The sequence below is a fragment of the Leucopleurus acutus genome, assembly GCF_964270905.1.
Source record: "Leucopleurus acutus genome assembly, chromosome: 2".
Taxonomy (NCBI): Eukaryota; Metazoa; Chordata; class Mammalia; order Artiodactyla; family Delphinidae; genus Leucopleurus; species Leucopleurus acutus.
The window spans coordinates 83,949,808-83,968,413 of NC_139143.1; the positions used below are offsets into that span (position 1 = coordinate 83,949,808).

At 42.0% G+C, this 18,606-nt stretch overlaps 1 protein-coding gene and 1 pseudogene across 2 annotated transcripts in view; one reads left to right on the forward strand and one right to left on the reverse strand.

Moving 5' to 3' along the window:
• The first annotated feature begins 1,915 nt into the window (after positions 1–1,915).
• The window catches only part of THEM4 (thioesterase superfamily member 4), a 41,595-nt gene continuing 24,904 nt past the window's right edge, over positions 1,916–18,606 (forward strand). Inside the window, 2 exon segments of the mRNA XM_082834051.1 lie at positions 1,916–2,107; positions 11,283–11,424. Coding sequence (XP_082690177.1) covers positions 2,009–2,107; positions 11,283–11,424 — 241 coding nt within the window. The 5' untranslated portion in view covers positions 1,916–2,008.
• Positions 3,117–5,289, reverse strand: LOC309958298 (kelch-like protein 7; annotated as a pseudogene). Its single transcript has 3 exons — positions 5,177–5,289; positions 4,430–5,075; positions 3,117–4,213 (listed from the first exon to the last, which is right to left on the reverse strand). The product of its transcript is annotated as a kelch-like protein 7 (transcript).

The window sequence follows — 18,606 nt, forward strand, 5'->3', positions numbered from 1 at the left end:
TCTGATACTAATTGCTCACACACACAAAAAAAAGTAGAAGGGGACTCTCTGAACTTAGACCCAAGCCCAAGGCCAAGTTTATTTATCTCTGATAAATCTCTCCTGATACTAATCCCTCCAGTCCCACCTTTACTATGTGAGTAGTTACACAGCTGTGTTGGTGGGAAAATACTGTGTAATGATGTGCTGGGGGTAAGCAATTCTCGTAACCCGTTATTCTAGTAACCATTAAGAGTCTTAAAACTTCACCTCGGCATGGACTAAGACTGTGGTATATTGGTAAATATTTAATAAGGTAAGAAAGGAAGGCCCTCATTTGCAGTATCTAAGTGAATACTCCCAGTCAGTCAATTTTAAGCTACCACTGTGATGTGACTAAATGCGATGTTGGGAAGATGTGTGCCTAGTATTCCCCCCATACAAATGAGATAAAAATAAATAACCTCAAGAGCACATACAATAGTAAAATGTAGTAAAAATAATTAGGTAGTTAGTTTTTAGTATCTAATACTGTCACCGGCCAAGCCCATTAACAATTCCCGGGAAATAAAAATAGAATCTGGGTAATACGACAAAGTTTAACCTTTTTATTTTTCTTTGTGCTTAGTCCAGTTTCACTTGCTCACAGGGTGTTGCATGCAGAGATCTTACACCAGGCCCTTCAGACCAGAGTTCCTAGTGTGAAAAGGCTGGGCCTGGCACCTCAGCTCTGGGCCCCTGTCCAGAAGTGCTGCACAGGCCCCTGCAATCCAAAAGAACCCTATAAAGCAGCCCCAGCCAAACGCCTTTGGGGAACAGCACGTACTCGAGAGCTTGAACTCCCACCTCTTCATTCTTTGACTTCCTTTGCGTTCGAACCAAACTTGGTCTCCCACTGGCTCCAAGATACCGGTCAGAAGGACACTTGCTGGGGACTGACTGGGGAGTGTCATTACAATACCTTCATTTTTTAAATATTACTTAATTGTAAGTTTATATAATTTAAATTTTAATAATGGCAGTGTTTAAGGATTGGCTAGCCGAATACTTACAATTTTAACGAGACTGTTCAAGTCACCTTCAACACACCACTGGCCTGGGGGTACTTTCTTTCTGAGGTGAATACAAGGTAACTTCAAGTAACTTCGAACTTCGGTGACTCCTACTGAAAGAGAAGATCCTGGCAACAAAACTTGATATATTCTTTTTAATACAACAATGAAGAAACAAGGGCCCAGGTACAATTAAAGAGCGTACAAGGTGTTAAGTGGTGGAGTGGGACTTGGAGCTCAGATACGTCTCCAAAGCTAAGAGATGAATACATCCGTCAGGTGTTGCTACAATTTCTAGTTGAAAAAGCCAGACTCGAGGACTTTTAGCTCTGCCCGGAGCCTTAAGGGTGTGTGTGGAGGGGCGGCGCAAGAGGTGGAGAACGTAGCTTTCTAAGCGTATGTCCTCTGCACCCGGAAGTCGCTCTACTGATCAATCCCAACCACGGATTTGTCCATGGCCTCCAAGAAAATATTCTATTCCTACAATCCGCTGTGTGCCCTCCTACCCACCTGACAGCTTAAGTCTTCTGCGGGAGGTAGAATTACTAGGGAACAGAGAGCACAGAATTCGGTCGGCCGGCGCGAGTCGGGAAAAAAGCCAGCGAATCCTCATTAGTAGCGCGTGGCCGCCCGGGCTGAGGGACTGAGGGCCATGAGCTGTAGCCGCGGACCCGCCCTCCCAGGCCTCCTGGTCCCCCCCAGGCCGCCGAGCCGCCGGCGCCGCGCGCGCCTCCCCAGCCGCCCTCTCGAGGCTTGACATTTGCGCCGGAAGTGGCTCCGGCGCCTGAGGCGGGCCTAGGATTTTACCGGACGAAAAGACCGACGCCCCCGCTGCCTTCACGCCCCGCCCTCCGCTCCCCTAAATTAAAGAGGAAGAGCGGGCCGTTGGGTGGCTGGTTGGGTGAGTCGGCCTCTGCCGCGCCCGGGAGCCAGCCGCCGCACTTCCGGCGGCCGGAGCCCCGCGCACGCTCGAAGCCATGTTGAGGAGCTTCACCGCGGCACTGCGCACGCTCCGGGCCCTGCGTGGCAGGCGGGAAGGCGCGTCTCCCGCTGCGAGGGACCCGGTACTCGCGCGGGTAAGTCCCGGGCGCTGGGCGGCGGAAATGGGCAGAGGGTGGGACTTTCCGTCAGGAACAACCCTGTGATATGGATATGTGCAGCTGTTTATCCATTTCCTCAGCCAGCTGACCTCAGAGTAAAAGCTAACATCAGCTCCAAGAGGCATCAATGTTAACGGGGTCAGCGGATCTTTCAGTCCTGAGATTCAAGCCGTAAGAAACTGCACAGGAGGGTGACGCCGTTTGTTGTTGTTTTTTTTTTAACATCTTTATTGGAGTATAATTGCTTTACAATGGTGTGTTAGTTTCTGCTGTATAACAAAGTGAATCAACTATACGTATACATATATCCCCATATCTCCTCCTTCTTGAGCCTCCTCTCCCACCCCCCCTTCTAGGTGGGGTGACCCGTTTTGAATAAGTGTGCAGGATGCTTGAGTCATGTTAGCAGGTCAAGGAATGCAGCTGCTACTAATATTAATAAAGAAAGGTTGTGCCTTAAGCAAGGTCACATAGAAAACACGTGGTACAGTTGGAATCTGAACCGAAGCAGTCTGCCTCCTAACCATTACATTATACCCTCAGGAGAAGAGTACGTCTCTAACAAGGGTTTAATCTTAGTTCTCTACTACTAGTTTATCTACTACTTTACTTATCTACTAGAAAAACTGTTAAGATATTCTGTCTTACCATTTTTCAGTCAGCAATTAATACAGATATTTGCTGCCTCTCACCAGCTATATCCAAGGAATATCTAAAGGTAGTAGTTTATAGGGATATTGGCTTAATTCTAGATAATTAAATTAAGTGGTACTGCTTAAATTGTCCTCTCTGAAGGAGATCAGTTCAATGAAAATAATCATTTTGGACTCGTAAAGGACACACACAAGTGGATCCCATTTAATGATAGTTAAAACCATTTTAACATCTCTGAAAATGTTAAGTTCAAGAACTTTCTTTTTTTAATATTGATTTATTTTATTTTTGGCTGCATCAGGTCTTAGTTGCGGCACGCGGGATCTTTGTTACGGCTTAGTTGTGGCATGCGGGATCTTTCGTTGTGGTGCACGGGCTTAGTTGCCCCGCCGCATGTGGGAGCTTAGTTCCCCAAGACCAGGGATCCAACCCGTGTTCCCTGCATTGGAGAGCAGATTCTTAACCACTGGACCACCAGGGAAGTCCCAAGTTCAAGAATGTTAAAACAATTTCTATACAGTCCTTATTATTAAGCAGTCTGCTTGAATGAATAATGAAATAATGTTCACTTTGGGAGAGTCAAGGTAACTAATAATAATTTATAATGAAATCAGCTTCCTTGATTGTTTTAATATTAGAAATAATAAAGATAACCAACTTATATTAAAATAAGTAATAGTAAATGTTAAAAAATTTTAAGGTGAAGTTTTTAGCAAAAAGAAAGGAGAGGCTGGCACTTCTAATAGAAACATTTAATAAATATTGTAATGGGATTCTAATGGTGTTAGCTTTAGGGAATAACTAATAATTGATGGAATGAGGATTTTTTTTTTTTTATTGCGGTACGCGGGCCTCTCACTGTTGTGGCCTCTCTCGTTGTGGAGCACAGGCTCCGGACGCGCAGGCTCAGCGGCCATGGCTCAGCGGCCATGGCTCACGGGCCCAGTCGCTCCGCGGCATGTGGGATCTTCCCGGACCGGGGCACGAACCCGCGTCCCCTGCATCGGCAGGCAGACTCTCAACCACTGCGCCACCAGGGAAGCCCCGAAATGTGGATGTTTTTATTGGCAGTTATTTAAATTTTTCCACTTGAAGTCTAAAGACTTGTGGTTGAATATAAAAAAGAGCATTAAGTATGGGCCATTTATAAGAACAAAGACATCAAAAGAGAATTCTAAAGTTACAGTCTCACTTCCAGGCTCGTGCGGAATATACTTCTCTTTTCAACTTTGGGTTAAAGTATCTACAAGACTGTGGTTGGGAGCCTCCAGATAGGGCTATGCGGTAGTCATGTTTCTTTCTTCTGGGCCTTGTATCTTCTACCAGTTCTTCTCAATCCTTTGGAGACAGGAGATGATACCTCATTCCACTTATCACCATTTTAAGGCATTCAGGATTGTCTTGAATAAGTGGTTCAGCTTCTACTGTCTTTTTTTTTTTTTTGCGTTACGCGGGCCTCTCACTGTTGGGGCCTCTCCCGTTGCAGAGCACAGGCTCCGGACGCGCAGGCTCAGCGGCCATGGCTCACGGGCCTAGCCGCTCTGCGGCATGTGGGATCTTCCCGGACCGGGGCACGAACCCGCGTCCCCTGCATCGGCAGGCGGACTCTCAACCACTGCGCCACCAGGGAAGCCCCTCTACTGTCTTAATTAAGAAATTCTTCGATATAAGAGGAAACCTGACTTTAGCAAGGATGTCAACCATAAATGGCTGGCAATTAGGTTCATCATATTTCAACCACCTGACTGCAACGTCGTAAACCTGATCCTCTGCTCTCACAGTTAGAGTGTCCTGATTGAGGAGATGTGTAACTCACCTGGCATCAAGTTGTAGAAATTCATTAGTTTTATAAAATTCAGTAAAATGCTGATGAATAAAGTCATCTGCAGTTGCGTTCAATTTAGGACAGTGTAGACACTCTGCTAGCCCACTTATACCAAGACAATTGGAAGCATCAACTTGTTCTTTGAAAAGAATCAACACACATTTCTTCACAGGTTCAATCTAGTACTGGTTTGCTGCATCTAACAAAGGCTGAACACTGTTGCTATTCACAGAAATTCTAATGCTATAAGTGAATTCCACAAGTTATTTAATAATGTCAGGTTCAGCATCTTTGAGTTCTACTTCAAAGAACTTTGATTCAAGTATGTTATTTGTGAACATTAAGTTTAAAAAATAACTGGCTGCAGCAAGGACAACACAGTGAACAGCTGTCTATTGTTCCTGGACCATAAGGATCACATCACACAGTGTTTTCTTTGGATTTATGTAGCTTGTCAACAAGGTTCTGCAGTCAGTGCCTCCCAGCGTGATTTCAAGTTGACCCTGGGTATAAATCCCTGGGTAGACCATAGATTCAACTATAGTTGGGTGGTGGATTTAAATCACTGTTTCTGCATGTTATTCATGACGCCCATGAAGTTTGCCAATTTAGCTTCCTCTCGAGCAGCAAATTTCTTTTCGGTCTTCTTGCCACTCTTCTCCACCCCGGAGGCTGCCATCCTCCGTCAGCACGGTTCACGCCTGAACCGCCGTTCCAGGCGAAGGGTTGCAGGTTCCCGATACTCTGGGGCTTCTGTTTATCAAACACCTTGACCGGGATGGGTGGCTGCAGTGCCCTGCTCCTGAACCAGCGAGCCAGCGGCGGACCATTGCGGTAGGACAAGGCCCTGTGGCCCCCTCAAGCTCGCCGGGAAGCGACGACGCGGGCTCTGCTGCGTCTCCCACAGAACCGAAGCCCAGAGAAGGAGCCTGTGCCAGCTTACTTTTAAAGAATAATGGGTGCAGATCGGTTATTAATCCTGTACCATAGTGCACTTTGGAAAATAAAATGCCCTGTGCTAATCTCACAACAAAGATAGATTCGTTTCTTTAATATGTTGGGGTCTTGTAATCTATGTTGAGAATATTTCAGGCTTTATAACAGTAGTATTTACAGGGCTTACGAATCATGCTTCTTTTGGTTCAGTAACTTAATCTTAAAAAGAGACACATTAAAAAGTTGTAACTGGGCTTCCCTGGTGGCGCAGTGGTTGAGAGTCCGCCTGCCGATGCAGGGGACACAGGTTCGTGCCCCGGTCCGGGAAGATCCCACATGCCGCAGAGCGGCTGGACCCGTGAGTCATGGCCGCTGAGCCTGCGCGTCCAGAGCCTGTGCTCCGCAACAGGGGAGGCCACAACAGTGAGAGGCCCGTGTACCAAAAAAAAAAAAAAGTTGTAACTTAAGCCCCACTTGAAAAATACATAATCAGAGATCTAGCAAGACCTTTCCTCTATTCAGGGCAACAAAAAGTAGTGATTATCCCTCACATCCCTCATGCCCAGAGTCTATGCTGTGTATTTACAGGTGCCTTTACTTCAAGTATCTCTTAATTCTCATCTCCTTGGACTGAAACTTTCATTATTTTTATTTCTCACAACATCATAGTATTCATCTGTGGTCCCAAATTCAACATGCCCCAAACTAAAATTAATGGTTTCACTCCTACTTTCCGCCTCCTGACGTGTACATGAACACTAACGAAAACCTCCCCTTTCTTTTCCTCCTATCCACTCCAACCTTCAAACCACAAGTCAAGAATCATCCAAAACTCTTCTACTTACTCTTCCCCCATGATCTTGCGCCTCCCTCCCACCCTCCCTACTCACCCCAATCATGTAGTTTTTAAAGTACATAAATTCTGGAAGTAACCTAACACACACAATTAGTCATAAATTAATATGTATTGACTAATACCTGTCAATTAAGAGGTAGAATAGGATGTGTAAGCTTTGGAGTTGTGAATTTGGGCTTACCGCATCCATAGGTCTCATCTTAAATAGGGAACTCTAGGTTTGATCAGTTCTAGCATCCTTTCATGGACCAGTGCAACAGATAATAAAGGCTTTTAGGAATTAGAATGACTCCCTTGACCCTGGGCTCTCCTACCTGATTGTAACTTTGAAAGTCTGGGGGATTCAGCTAAATGCAACAATCTTTTTTTTTTCCCTTTTTTGGCTCTGCATGGCATGTGGGATCTTAGTTCCCTGACCAGGGATCAAACCCATGCCACAATCCTTGGTCCCAATATCCTAAATATCTCTTAAATCTTTTTCATTCCTCTCTACCTAGTTCACCTTCTGACCACATTTCTCCTGGACCTTTACAACAGTCTTTTAACTGGTTTCCTTACCATTGCTTCTCACCTTACAATTCATCCTTTACATCAGAGGGAGCTTTCTAAAACCTAATTTCATGTTACTGCTTTGCGTAAAACTCCTTAAGCCTCCCCATAATGGAAAAAGTACTTTGCCACTCAAGTACCACCTTCATGATTCTTTAAAGACTCCTTTCTTGGGTTTCCCTGGTGGCACAGTGGTTGAGAGTCTGCCTGCCGATGCAGGGGACACGGGTTCGTGCCCCAGTCCAGGAAGATCCCACATGCCGCGGAGTGGCTGGGCCCGTGAGCCATGGCCGCTGAGCCTGCGTGTCCGGAGCCTGTGCTCCGCAAAGGGAGAGGCCACAACAGAGAGGCCCGCGTACCGCCAAAAAAAAAAAAAAAAAAGTTCATTGCGGGACTTGCCTGGTAGCCCAGTGGTTAAGGCTCCGGACTTCCACTGCAGGGGGAGTGGGTTTGATCCCTGGTCAGGGAACTAAGATCCCACATGCCATGCAGTGCCAAAAAAGGGGAGAAAAAAAAAAAGATTGTTGCATTTAGCTGAATCCCCCAGACTTTCAAAGTTACAATCAGGTAGGAGAGCCCAGGGTCAAGGGAGTCACTCTAATTCCTAAAAGCCTTTATTATCTCTGTTGCACTGGTCCATGAAAGGATGCTAGAACTGATCAAACCTAGAGTTCCCTATTTAAGATGAGACCTATGGATGCGGTAAGCCCAAATTCACAACTCCAAAGCTTACACATCCTATTCTACCTCTTAATTGACAGGTATTAGTCAATACATATTAATTTATGACTAATTGTGTGTGTTAGGTTACTTCCAGAATTTATGTACTTTAAAAACTACATGATTGGGGTGAGTAGGGAGGGTGGGAGGGAGGCGCAAGAGGGAGGGGTTATGGGGATATATGTATACATATAACTAATTCCCTTTGTTATACAGCAGAAACTAACACAACATTGTAAAGCAATTATACTCCAATAAAGATGTTAAAAAAAAAAAAAAGCCATCAGTGCATACTGGAATTTGATGGCAAGAATAGGCACATGAGTAATAGCTTTGAAAAATAAATTAAATAAAAAGAGAAAAAAAAAAACTATATGATTGGGACTGGATTCTAAGGAAATAAACAAAAGTAGAGAAAAGACTATATTCACAGTGTTCCAATGATCCTTTTCATTTAAAGCAGCAAAAGATTGGAAACAATTTACATGTACAATTTAAATGGTTAAGTAAATTATAGTATATCATTTTAAAGGACTATTTTTCTGCTGTTGAAAATGGTGATAACTGAGATTAAGGGCGTGAGAAAGTGAACACTAAAGAATTTTAAGTGATGAAGCAAAAGAAAAATTATATTTCTTACTGAGATTACAAGTATATTAAGAAAAGCTGTAGTTAAAAAAACTTGGAGGAGGGATTTCTGTGGTGGTCCAGTGGTTAAGACTCCAAGCTCTCAATGCTGGGGGCCCGAGTTCAATTCCTGGTCGGGGAACTAGATCCCACCTGCTGCAACTAAGATCCCACATGCCGTGACTAAAGGATCCCTCATGCTGCAACCCCACATGCCTCAACTGAAGATCCTGCACGTGGCAACAAAGATCTCACATGCCGCAACTAAGACCCAGCACGGCCAAATAAATAAATAAATAAATATTAAAAAAAATAACTTGGAGGAAATATATCAAAATTTTACCATTAGTTATATTAAGATGGAGAGATAATGAGTGGGTTAAAAATTTTTGTTTTTCTTTTCTTTCCTTCCCAGATTTTCTGAGCTGAAAGGCTGAAGGGATAAGCCAATCCAAAACCATAGGAAAAAACAAAGGTACAAATACTGAGCTAGGGAGTGGAGTGTTCTCAACCGTACTCATGTTTCCCCTCACGAATTCAAGACTTCCTTTTGTTAGCCGGGAAGTTTTTAGTTCCATAGAGTTCTTGGGACGGGCTCCCAAAATTCTTACCATCAGGCCAGGATCAGAGCCAGCCCAGAGGTCAGCAGAAGGCTGGTTGGCTGGTTCCTCCATCACAATAACAGCACCTCCCTGTACCCTGGGGTGTAGTCCCAGTGTTGTAGGTACATTGAATCTGAATGAATTGATAAGGGTGCCTGGAAGTAGAATGCCACAGAGTTGATAGCTTCTGTGATCTTAATGTTCCAGGATTTCTGCAGAAGTCAAAATAACTGATTTTCCTTTCTGGTGCCGATGGGCATTTGCTTTGTCCAACTCTTTTGTAGGTGACACTTTGTCCCCCAAGTCCTCCAGGGTCCATGTACCTTTCCACCTGCTGTGTGGGCACTGGAGTGGTAGCAGTGCTGAGTGCTACAGAGAAATAGCACTGGTGGAAGCTGTGGTTATTATGACACCAAGAACTTTCCCCCTCCAACCCCCTCCTCCTCCTTCTTTGTATTCTCTTTCTTGGCATCTGGGTCTGTCACCTACTCCGTTGAACAGTTCAGAAACCTGAGATTGGCTCTTGTATTTTTCCTCTTCCCTCACTGTCCTTATCCAAATAGTCACCAAGTTCTGCTTCATGCATTCATAATTTTTCACCTGAGTTATTCCAGTAGCCTCTAGACAGGGCCCTCTGATTCCAATCTTGAAATCACTCCCACTATCTTTTGTATTATGGCCAAATCTGATCTTGTCACTCCCCTATTTAAAATCCCTCCGAGAGCACTGCAGATGCAATTCAAACCAGTTAACTTAGTGTAGAAGCTTCTCACAGTCAGGCACTTGCCTACGTCTCTGCAGCCACCTGCTCTTCCCCTTGTACTGAAACAATGCCAAGCTTCCTTGAGGCCTTAGTTTCATCATCTGTAAAATGGGGATAATAATTTGTACCTACTTCATATGGTTGTTGTAAGGCCCCTCAAAACTGTTTCATGCCTCCTTGCCTTTGCACACAGTGTTCCTTTGCCTACAATATCCTTTCTATCTGGCTAATTTCTGCTTGTCTAATGAAGGTTCAAGTCAAAGAACCCCTACCTGAATACCCAATCTCAGATGAATACCTCTCCCCTGTGCTCTGGCTTCCTGTGTGTTTCCCACTGGTAACACTTTTTACCTGGAGGAAAACTGTCTGTCCTTCATCTCTCTTTATCACCAGTTCCTGGCTGCTGACTTTAAAAAAATGCACCACATGAGAGTTGCGAATTAAGTTTTATTTGAGGCAAAATCAGGACTATAGCCCGGGAGACAGCATCTCAGATAGCTCTGAGAAACTGTTCCAAAGAGGCAGGGGGGAAGGTCACTATATATGTGATTTTGGTGAAGGGGGAGTACATGCAATCAAGCTAGTCTCTAGTGAAGGTTACTGCTAGTCACAAGGAACAGATGTCACCATGAAGGATTTTAGTGCTTTTCTAAATATGAGGAGATACAAGAATTGGGCTCATAAAATCAGCTCCTGAGGGGCTTCCCTGGTGGCGCAGTGGTTGAGAGTCCGCCTGCCGATGCAGGGGACGCGGATTCGTGCCCCGGTCCGGGAAGATCCCACATGCCGCGGAGCGGCTGGGCCCATGAGCCGTGGCCGCTGAGCCTGTGCGTCCGGAGCCTGTGCTCCGCAATGGGAGAGGCCACAACAGTGAGAGACCCACGTACCGCCAAAAAAAAAAAAAAAAATCAGCTCCTGAAAATACCTAACTATCTGAAGACCTGTTCTGCCAGTTTTTCTCAGAGCACAGGATGCCTCTTTTCTGTCCTCCACCCTGAACTCCTTTCAGGGAGTGTTGAAAATCAGCAGGTGCAGCAGCACATGATTTAATCCTTGTAGAGGTGGATGTCAAGTGCCGGTTTGTAGTTGACGTGGCTGACCTGTGTTTGATTAAGGTTTAAAAAAAAGAAGGGGGTCTGCAGACCTGGGCTTAATACCAACTCTGCTAATGGCTAGTTGGGTGACATTGAGCAAATCATTTATCCTCTCTCAATCTCCCAATTCTCCCAAGGAGAGAGGACCAGGTGATCCTAGAAATTTGTTTCCACTTCAAAACAACAAGCTTGGGGCTTCCCTGGTGGCGCAGTGGTTGAGGGTCCGCCTGCTGATGCAGGGGACATGGGTTCGTGCCCCGGTCCGGGAAGATCCCACATGCCGCGGAGCGGCTGGGCCCGTGAGCCATGGCCACTGAGCCTGCGTGTCCGGAGCCTGTGCTCCGCAACGGGAGAGGCCACAACAGTGAGAGGCCCACCTACCGCAAACAAAACAAAACAAAACAAACAAACAAAAAAAAAGCTTTTGGGAAGAGGAAAAGCAGCAAGATAGTCTTAGAAAATAAGAGAATATGTTATGAAATAGGATGTACCTACCATTACTCTCCTTTTTTTCCTTTCTTTTAGAGGTGGTTTTCTACAGAGAAAGTCATTCCTAAGGACTATGCTCTCCCCAACCCCAGCTGGAGCAAGGACTTAAGACTCCTCTTTGACCAGTTCATGAAGAAATGTGAAGACGGCTCCTGGGAACGTTTACCTTCATATAAAAGTAAATATACTCAAAAGAGTGAAGATTTCAAAACCTATTTTCTTGGTAGGAATAGGTACACTCCCATAAAGAATATTTAAATATCAAATATAAAACTAAGATCAGATTGAAGTACTTGTTACCACTTGAAAAAGGAAGGAGGATAGTGCAGGGGGTTTGCTATATTCTCCAGTTTTATAGGCCAGAAATCTCAATAAAATTCACAGATTGTGGGAGAGCATGAAGTCTGTTGCCATTAATAAGAATGCCCCCACCGTGGCATCATCATCACCATTATCAGGAAGGAGCCCCCAGAAAGACTCCACCCTACCACATTCTCATCACCTCTCTGTCTTGAGGCTGTCATCACTAACCTCAATTTACTGTTTATACCAATATATGGCTCTGTCACCCTAAGCAGCTCAGAGTACTCAAGTCATCCCCTCATCTCCCAGACTCTAAACTCCCAAGGCAAACTACCCCACCTCCAACACATACACATTGCACTTCCTGTCCTTTGTGTGTGTGTGTGTATGTGTTTTAATTAATAGACTTCTTTTTTTTCAGTAGTTTCAGGTCTATAGAAAAAAGAGTGGAAAGAACAGAGTTCCCATATACCCCTTAATTCCTTCTGCCAGCTTTCCATTTATTAACATCTTGCGATAGTAAAGTACATTTGTTGTAATGGTGAGACTGTATTAATACATTAACTAAAGTCCATAGTTTACATTAGGGTTCACTGTGTAATACTTGATGAGTTTTGACAAATGTATAATGACATATAACATACGGAATAGTTCCACCGCCTTAAAAATTCACTGTGTCCCCCGTTCATCTGTCCCTCCTTCTCCCGAACCCTTGGCAACCACTGATCTTTTTACTCTCTCCATGGTTTTGCCTTTTCCAGAATACATACAGTATGTAGCCTTTTCAGATTGTTTTCTTTCACTTAATAATATACATTTATTAAGGTACATTTATTTTTTCCACAGCAGTTAACACCATCTGGCATGCCTTGTGTTTATTTAACAGTGTGTCTCTCACCACTAGAGTGTTTGCTTCTGTCGACTTAAGAAAAAATGCACAATGTGAGAGTTGCGAGTTAAGTTTTATTTGGGGCAAAATGAGGACTGCAGCTCGGGAGACAGCATTTCCGATAGCTCTGAGAAACTGCTCCAGAGAGGTAGGGGGGAAGGTCAGTATATATGTGATTTTGGTGAAGGGGGAACGCATGCAATCAAGCATATATTTTTTTGCAGAAGGTTTCTGCTAGTCACGAGGAGCAGACATCACCGTGAAGGATTTTAGTGCTTTTCTAGATATGAGGAGATACAAGAATTGGGCTCATAAAATCGATCCTGAAAATATCTGTCTGAAGACCTATTCTGCCAGTTTTTCCCAGAGCACAGAGCGCCTCATTTCTGCTCTCCACCCTGAACTCCTTTCCGGGGGTGTTGAAAATCAGTAGCTGCAGCAGCACATGATTTAATCCTTGTAAAGGGAGTTGGTAAGTGCCAATGGCAAGTGCCAATTTGTAGTTGACAGCGCCTCCTCATGGTCATAAATTTGACCATGATTTGGGAGGCATTTCATGACCATTTTGTCCCATGGTGCTAGGAAGGCTCATTCCTAGGTCTGGTGAAGATTTTGCTGATAGGCCACTCAGTGTGCTATTACTGGACTAGGTCTTTTAACAGTAACTAAAGACTCTGGACCACCTGTCTTACTAATCTGTTATGGTCCAGGAAAATTCCCTCTTGTCGTATCTTCCCATATCTAGAGTTACAGTATTACAATCATTGATCTCATATAAAACTATATATTTTTGTTGGAGGCTCAGTCACACATTTGGTAATGCAAGAAACAACAATCTTGTAAAACAGGAAAAATGCAAATAACATAGCTAGCAATATTATTAAAGTCATAAGTGAGAATTCAGCCAAGAAATTCCATTAGGTACAGCCCAGTATATCTTCAGCTCACCTGACTTAGTCTGTTCTGTACCAATCGTTATCTTTCAGGGAAATGGTGTATTGTCACTGTCCATAAGGCTCCCAGCCCAATTTCCTAGTTACTACGCTGGTTATCCTTAGTATAATTTGATTGTTCCCAAGGTAAAAGGGTGCCTTAAAACTTAAATGACCATAGCCTGGTGTTAACCACATAAATCCATCCCATAATTGCGGGAGCTTTTATTCCTTGGCTGAAATTTTGCTGTTGCTCTGATTGAGCTTGAGTAACTTTAGAGGAAAATTCATTTTTTTATGGCCAGGGTCAGAGCAGGTATTATTAATTGTCTAGGTGAGGGGATCCCATCTAGTAATATCAAGAGTAGCCTGAACAGGACTGAACTTTCTTTCTTCTGAAATAAATTTCCTAAGGACCATCCAATTAGAGGCTTGGAGTAGAGCAATCCACCAAGGTAATCCAGAAGTACTAGGCAAAGGTGATTGGCCACAAACCCAACAATTGGATTGATTTTTTAAACTAGCATAGGATCGTGTCCATGATAGAAAATATTTGATTTATATGCAAAGGTCTGAGAAGTCAAGAAAACTTTATAAATGATAATACGAATCAGGTCCAGCATCTTGGGTAAGCTGTCTGCTTCTGATGTTGTCTTCTTCTCATCCTGGTGTGAGTGTAGTTTCCACTGTTTGAGCGGTGTTTTAAGGTGAGTTTGAGGTCAGCAGTCCTCTCTATAGACCAGTCCGATGCAGCAGCCCTTTTTAAGTGGGAAATATGAATCCAAGAGTGGATCCCTTTAGTTTTGCTGCACATGAGCTAGTTAAGGGTACCTGGTGAGGGCCTTTCCATCTGGGTTGGAGTGAGTCCTTTAAATGATGTCTTTTCCAATATACATAGTCCCCTGGTTGCAGGTCATAGGGCAAATGATCTTCATCCAAAGATAGATTACTGAGATAAGCTTCAAAAACAAACTTAGAGTGTGCTTTTAATAATACAATTTAACTTTATATCAATATAACATAGCAACAAGGAACTATCCTGGAAGTGAGTCTTAGTAAATACAGACCTCCATTAACAAAACTGGGATTTAACATTCATTGAAACATCTTTTTCTCTCTAAAGTTACCCTCATTTCTACCAAATATAACCAAATTAAGACTAATTTGTTTGCAAAATAAATCTGGTCTCAATACACTTGGCCTGATGATATATAACTATAATTGATCATATAGGCTTTTTGCTTGCTGAAACTTTTATAAGGAGTCTCAGGCTGGACTTTTAAAATACCTCTCAGGGCTAAGAAAGTCACCAACGGCTTATCACAGATTTCACCTAACAGATCTAGGTGAATTCCTCCCTTTTCAAGGTCCCAAAATACCTTGAGTTTTCTGTACCTGTTAGTGAGGTAGCCTTCCTAATTTATCTGATAAAGCTACTGGCAACCTGAGAGTTTCCAGTGTCTGGAGCGGACAGATAGCAAAGATAAATGTTTCAATCCTGCTTACAAAGGTATAATTTACCAAATTACTATAAGTCATAATTAGTTTGAGGGGAAGGTTTTCCTTACACCTGGAAAACACAGATTTAAACCAGTAATTTTTCAGATAGAAACCATAAAATTTACAACCATATTCACCAGTTCACTCAGTCCTATGTAACTAATCCTTTTTGTTAACAGCTTTATGAAGCCATCAGGTTTCCCATTAGAATTCTTCAATTTCTTACCCAGTTCAGCATTATGGTCTGAAAGTCAGAAACTTGTATTTATCCAAAAATCCTTTCTATAAGTTTTCTTGAAGAAGAAGCATTTTTGCAAAGACATTAGAGTGAAACTGTAAGTGTCTATAATGACAGAAAACTTAAGGCACGTTTAAAATCTGATTACAATGCAATTAACAAAGAAACTTGGTTACTACTGTGACATACAACACTTTAAGATAATAACTAGAATTATGACTGATAACATTTTACCAGGACATATCAGAATTTTAGGAACTCCATATAATTTCTAGGATATCTTTATTAGTAACATTTACCATACAATATAACCTAAGAAGATTTATTACTCATTTGACATTACTTCCCATGTAATTTAACATACCAAATGAATCTAATTAGTTTAACATCTCTCTTTGGGATGTATCAGGGCCCCTTTGAAGCATCCCAGAGTTAGCTAGAGGTCAAAAGGATGTCATTAAAATTTGATTTAGGAAGTTCTGTCAAAAAATATCAAAAAGGATTTAGAACACTCAGTCAGATAGGATCACAAGTCACTGTGAAACAATAGTTATTCACTTAGCCCAAGTAACAATAAAAGATTCCAAAGGCAAATACAGAACAGATCACTTATAAGGTAAAGAAACTTGAAATCTGTTATCAAAGGCATTTCAACATTATCAGAAATCTTGCCCTCTTGAGAGAGAAAAAACAAATTCAAGTTTTGCACCCGCTTACTTTTGAAATTCATTTACAGGACTTCCCTGGTGTGCAGTGGTTAAGAATCCGCCTGCCAATGCAGGGGACATGGGTTTGAGCCCTGGTCTGGGAAGATCCCACGTGCCTCGGAGCAACTAAGCCCATGCACCACAACTACTTAGCCTGCGCTCTAGAGCCCACGAGCCACAACTACTGAGCCCACATGCCTAGAGCCCCCGTGCTCCACAACAAGAGAAGCCACCACAATGAGAAGCCTGCACACCACAACAAAGAGTAGCCCCACCCGCTGCAACTAGAGAAAGCCCATGTGCAGCAGCAAAGACCCAACACGGCCAAAAATAAATGAACAAATAATAAAAAATAAATAAATAACATTCATTTACTCAATTAAATTTATTTTAACCTTAGTCAATCCAGACCATGCACAAAACTCTTTTCTCAGGGTGCCCTTTCCACAAACCTTTTTATGACTTTCTGTATCCATCACTTTATTTCCCATTCAGAAACAGCCAGCTATAAGTCAGACCTACTTCCTTTTCCCTTAAAAAAATGCGATTCCATTCCTCATGACTTCTTTACTAGAAACATACATCCTACTTTCCTACTGTATACTGAAATGTTTCCTTTATTATTTCTATTAACTTTAGTTACATGTTTAAATTAGAATCCTCAGCTCTTAAAACCTTAATTTCTTTTGAAAACTAAGTAAGCAATTATGAACTGTCCTTTACATTAGCATTCTGTAGATTGGTGAACCTAAATACCAGTGATATTTTCTAAAAACATTTGCTTTCTTTAGAGAATGTGGCACGAAACATATTCATTTATAATCCTAAATACCTTTTGTTTCTCTGTAAAAGGAAGCCAATGTTCAGTAATTAATGTTTCAGTATCTTATTTTATTTGGGAATGACCTAGCTATTCAATAAGCTTCCATCACTTAACTTAATTTAGCACAACTCTACAATTTCAAGTTACCAGAACCTGGAGAGACTATTTTAGATAGACATTCGTAAAGCATAATTATTCTTAATAGAGTTTATCTAAAAGCACCTATCTCATTTACATTTTCTTTCCTTAAAAGTTTCTTCACATCAAGCTACTTTCCCTGCTGACATATTTGTAACAGATATAACAAGGTTTTATTTAGCTTATATTACACCTAGGTACAATAAAAGTATTACACTTAATGTTGATGACTCTAAAAACATGTCTGTATTAATTAGATCAACAGACTTAAAACATTAATACCAGATATTAGTTTAATACTGAATATTTCCCAGTTCACATGAACCTGAAATTCATTTAGCTTAATTTCTCTTGTATTTAGAATTGTTTGATTTGTGCTTACTTTTTTTTTAATTTAATTTTATTTATTTTTTTATACATCAGGTTCTTATTAGTTATCCATTTTATACCTATTAGGGTATATATGTCAATCCCAATCTCCCAGTTCATCCCACCACCACCTCCCCACCCCTGCCACTCTTCCACCTTGGTGTCCATACGTTTGTTCTCTACATCTGTGTCTCAATTTCTGCCCTGCAAACCAGTTCATCTGTACCATTTTTCTAGGTTCCACATATATGTGTTAATATATGATATTTATTTTTCTCTTTATGACTTACTTCACTCTGTATGACAGTCCCTAGATCCATCCACATCTCTACAAATAACCCAATTTCATTACTTTTTATGGCAGAGTAATATTCCATTGTATATATGTACCACATCTTTATCCACTTGTCTGTCAGTGGGCATTTAGGTTGCTTCCATGTCCTGGCTATTGTAAAGAGTGCTGCAATGAACATTGGGGTGCATGTGTCTTTTTGAATTATGGTTTTCTCTGGGTATATGCCCAGTAGTGGGATTGCTGTGTCATTTGGTAATTCTATTTTTAGTTTTTTAAGGAACCTCCATACTGTTCTCCATAGTGGTTGTATCAATTTACATTCCCACCAACCGTGCAAGAGGATTCCCTTGTCTCCACACCCTCTCCAGCATTTGCTGTTTCTAGATTTTCTGATGATGCCCATTCTAACTGGTGTGAGGTGATACCTCATTGTAGTTTGGATTTGCATTTCTCTAATAATTAGTGATGTTGAGGAGCTTTTCATGTGCTTCTTGGCCATCTGTATGTCTTCTTTGGAGAAATGTCTTTAGGTCTTCTGCCCATTTCTTGATTGGGTTGTTTTTTTAATTTTGAGCTGCATGAGCTGTTTATATATTTTAGATATTAATCCTTTGTCTGTTGATTCATTTGCAAATATTTCTCCCATTCCGAGGGTTGTCTTTTCGTCTTGTTTGTGGTTTCCTTTGCTGTGCAAAAACTTTTAAGTTTCATTAGATCCCATTTGTTTATCTTTGTTTTTACTTCCATTATTCTAGGAGGTGGATCAAAAAAGATCTTGCCGTGATTTATGTCAAAGTGTTCTTCCTACGCTTTCCTCTAAGAGTTTTATAGTGTCCGGTCTTACATTTAGGTCTCTAATCCATTCTGAGTTTACTTCTGTGTATGGTGTTAGGGAGTGTTCTAATTTCATTCTTTTACATGTATCTGTCCAGTTTTCCCAGCACCACTTATTAAACACACTGTCTTTTCTCCATTGTATATCCTTGCCTCATTTGTCATAGATTAGTTGACCATAGGTGCATGGGTTTATCTCTGGGCTTTCTATCCTGTTCCATTGATCTATATTTCTGTTTTTGTGCTAGTACCATATTGTCTTGATTACTATAGCTTTGTAGTATAGTCTGAAGTCAGGGAGTCTGATTCCTCCAGCTCCATTTTTTTCCCTC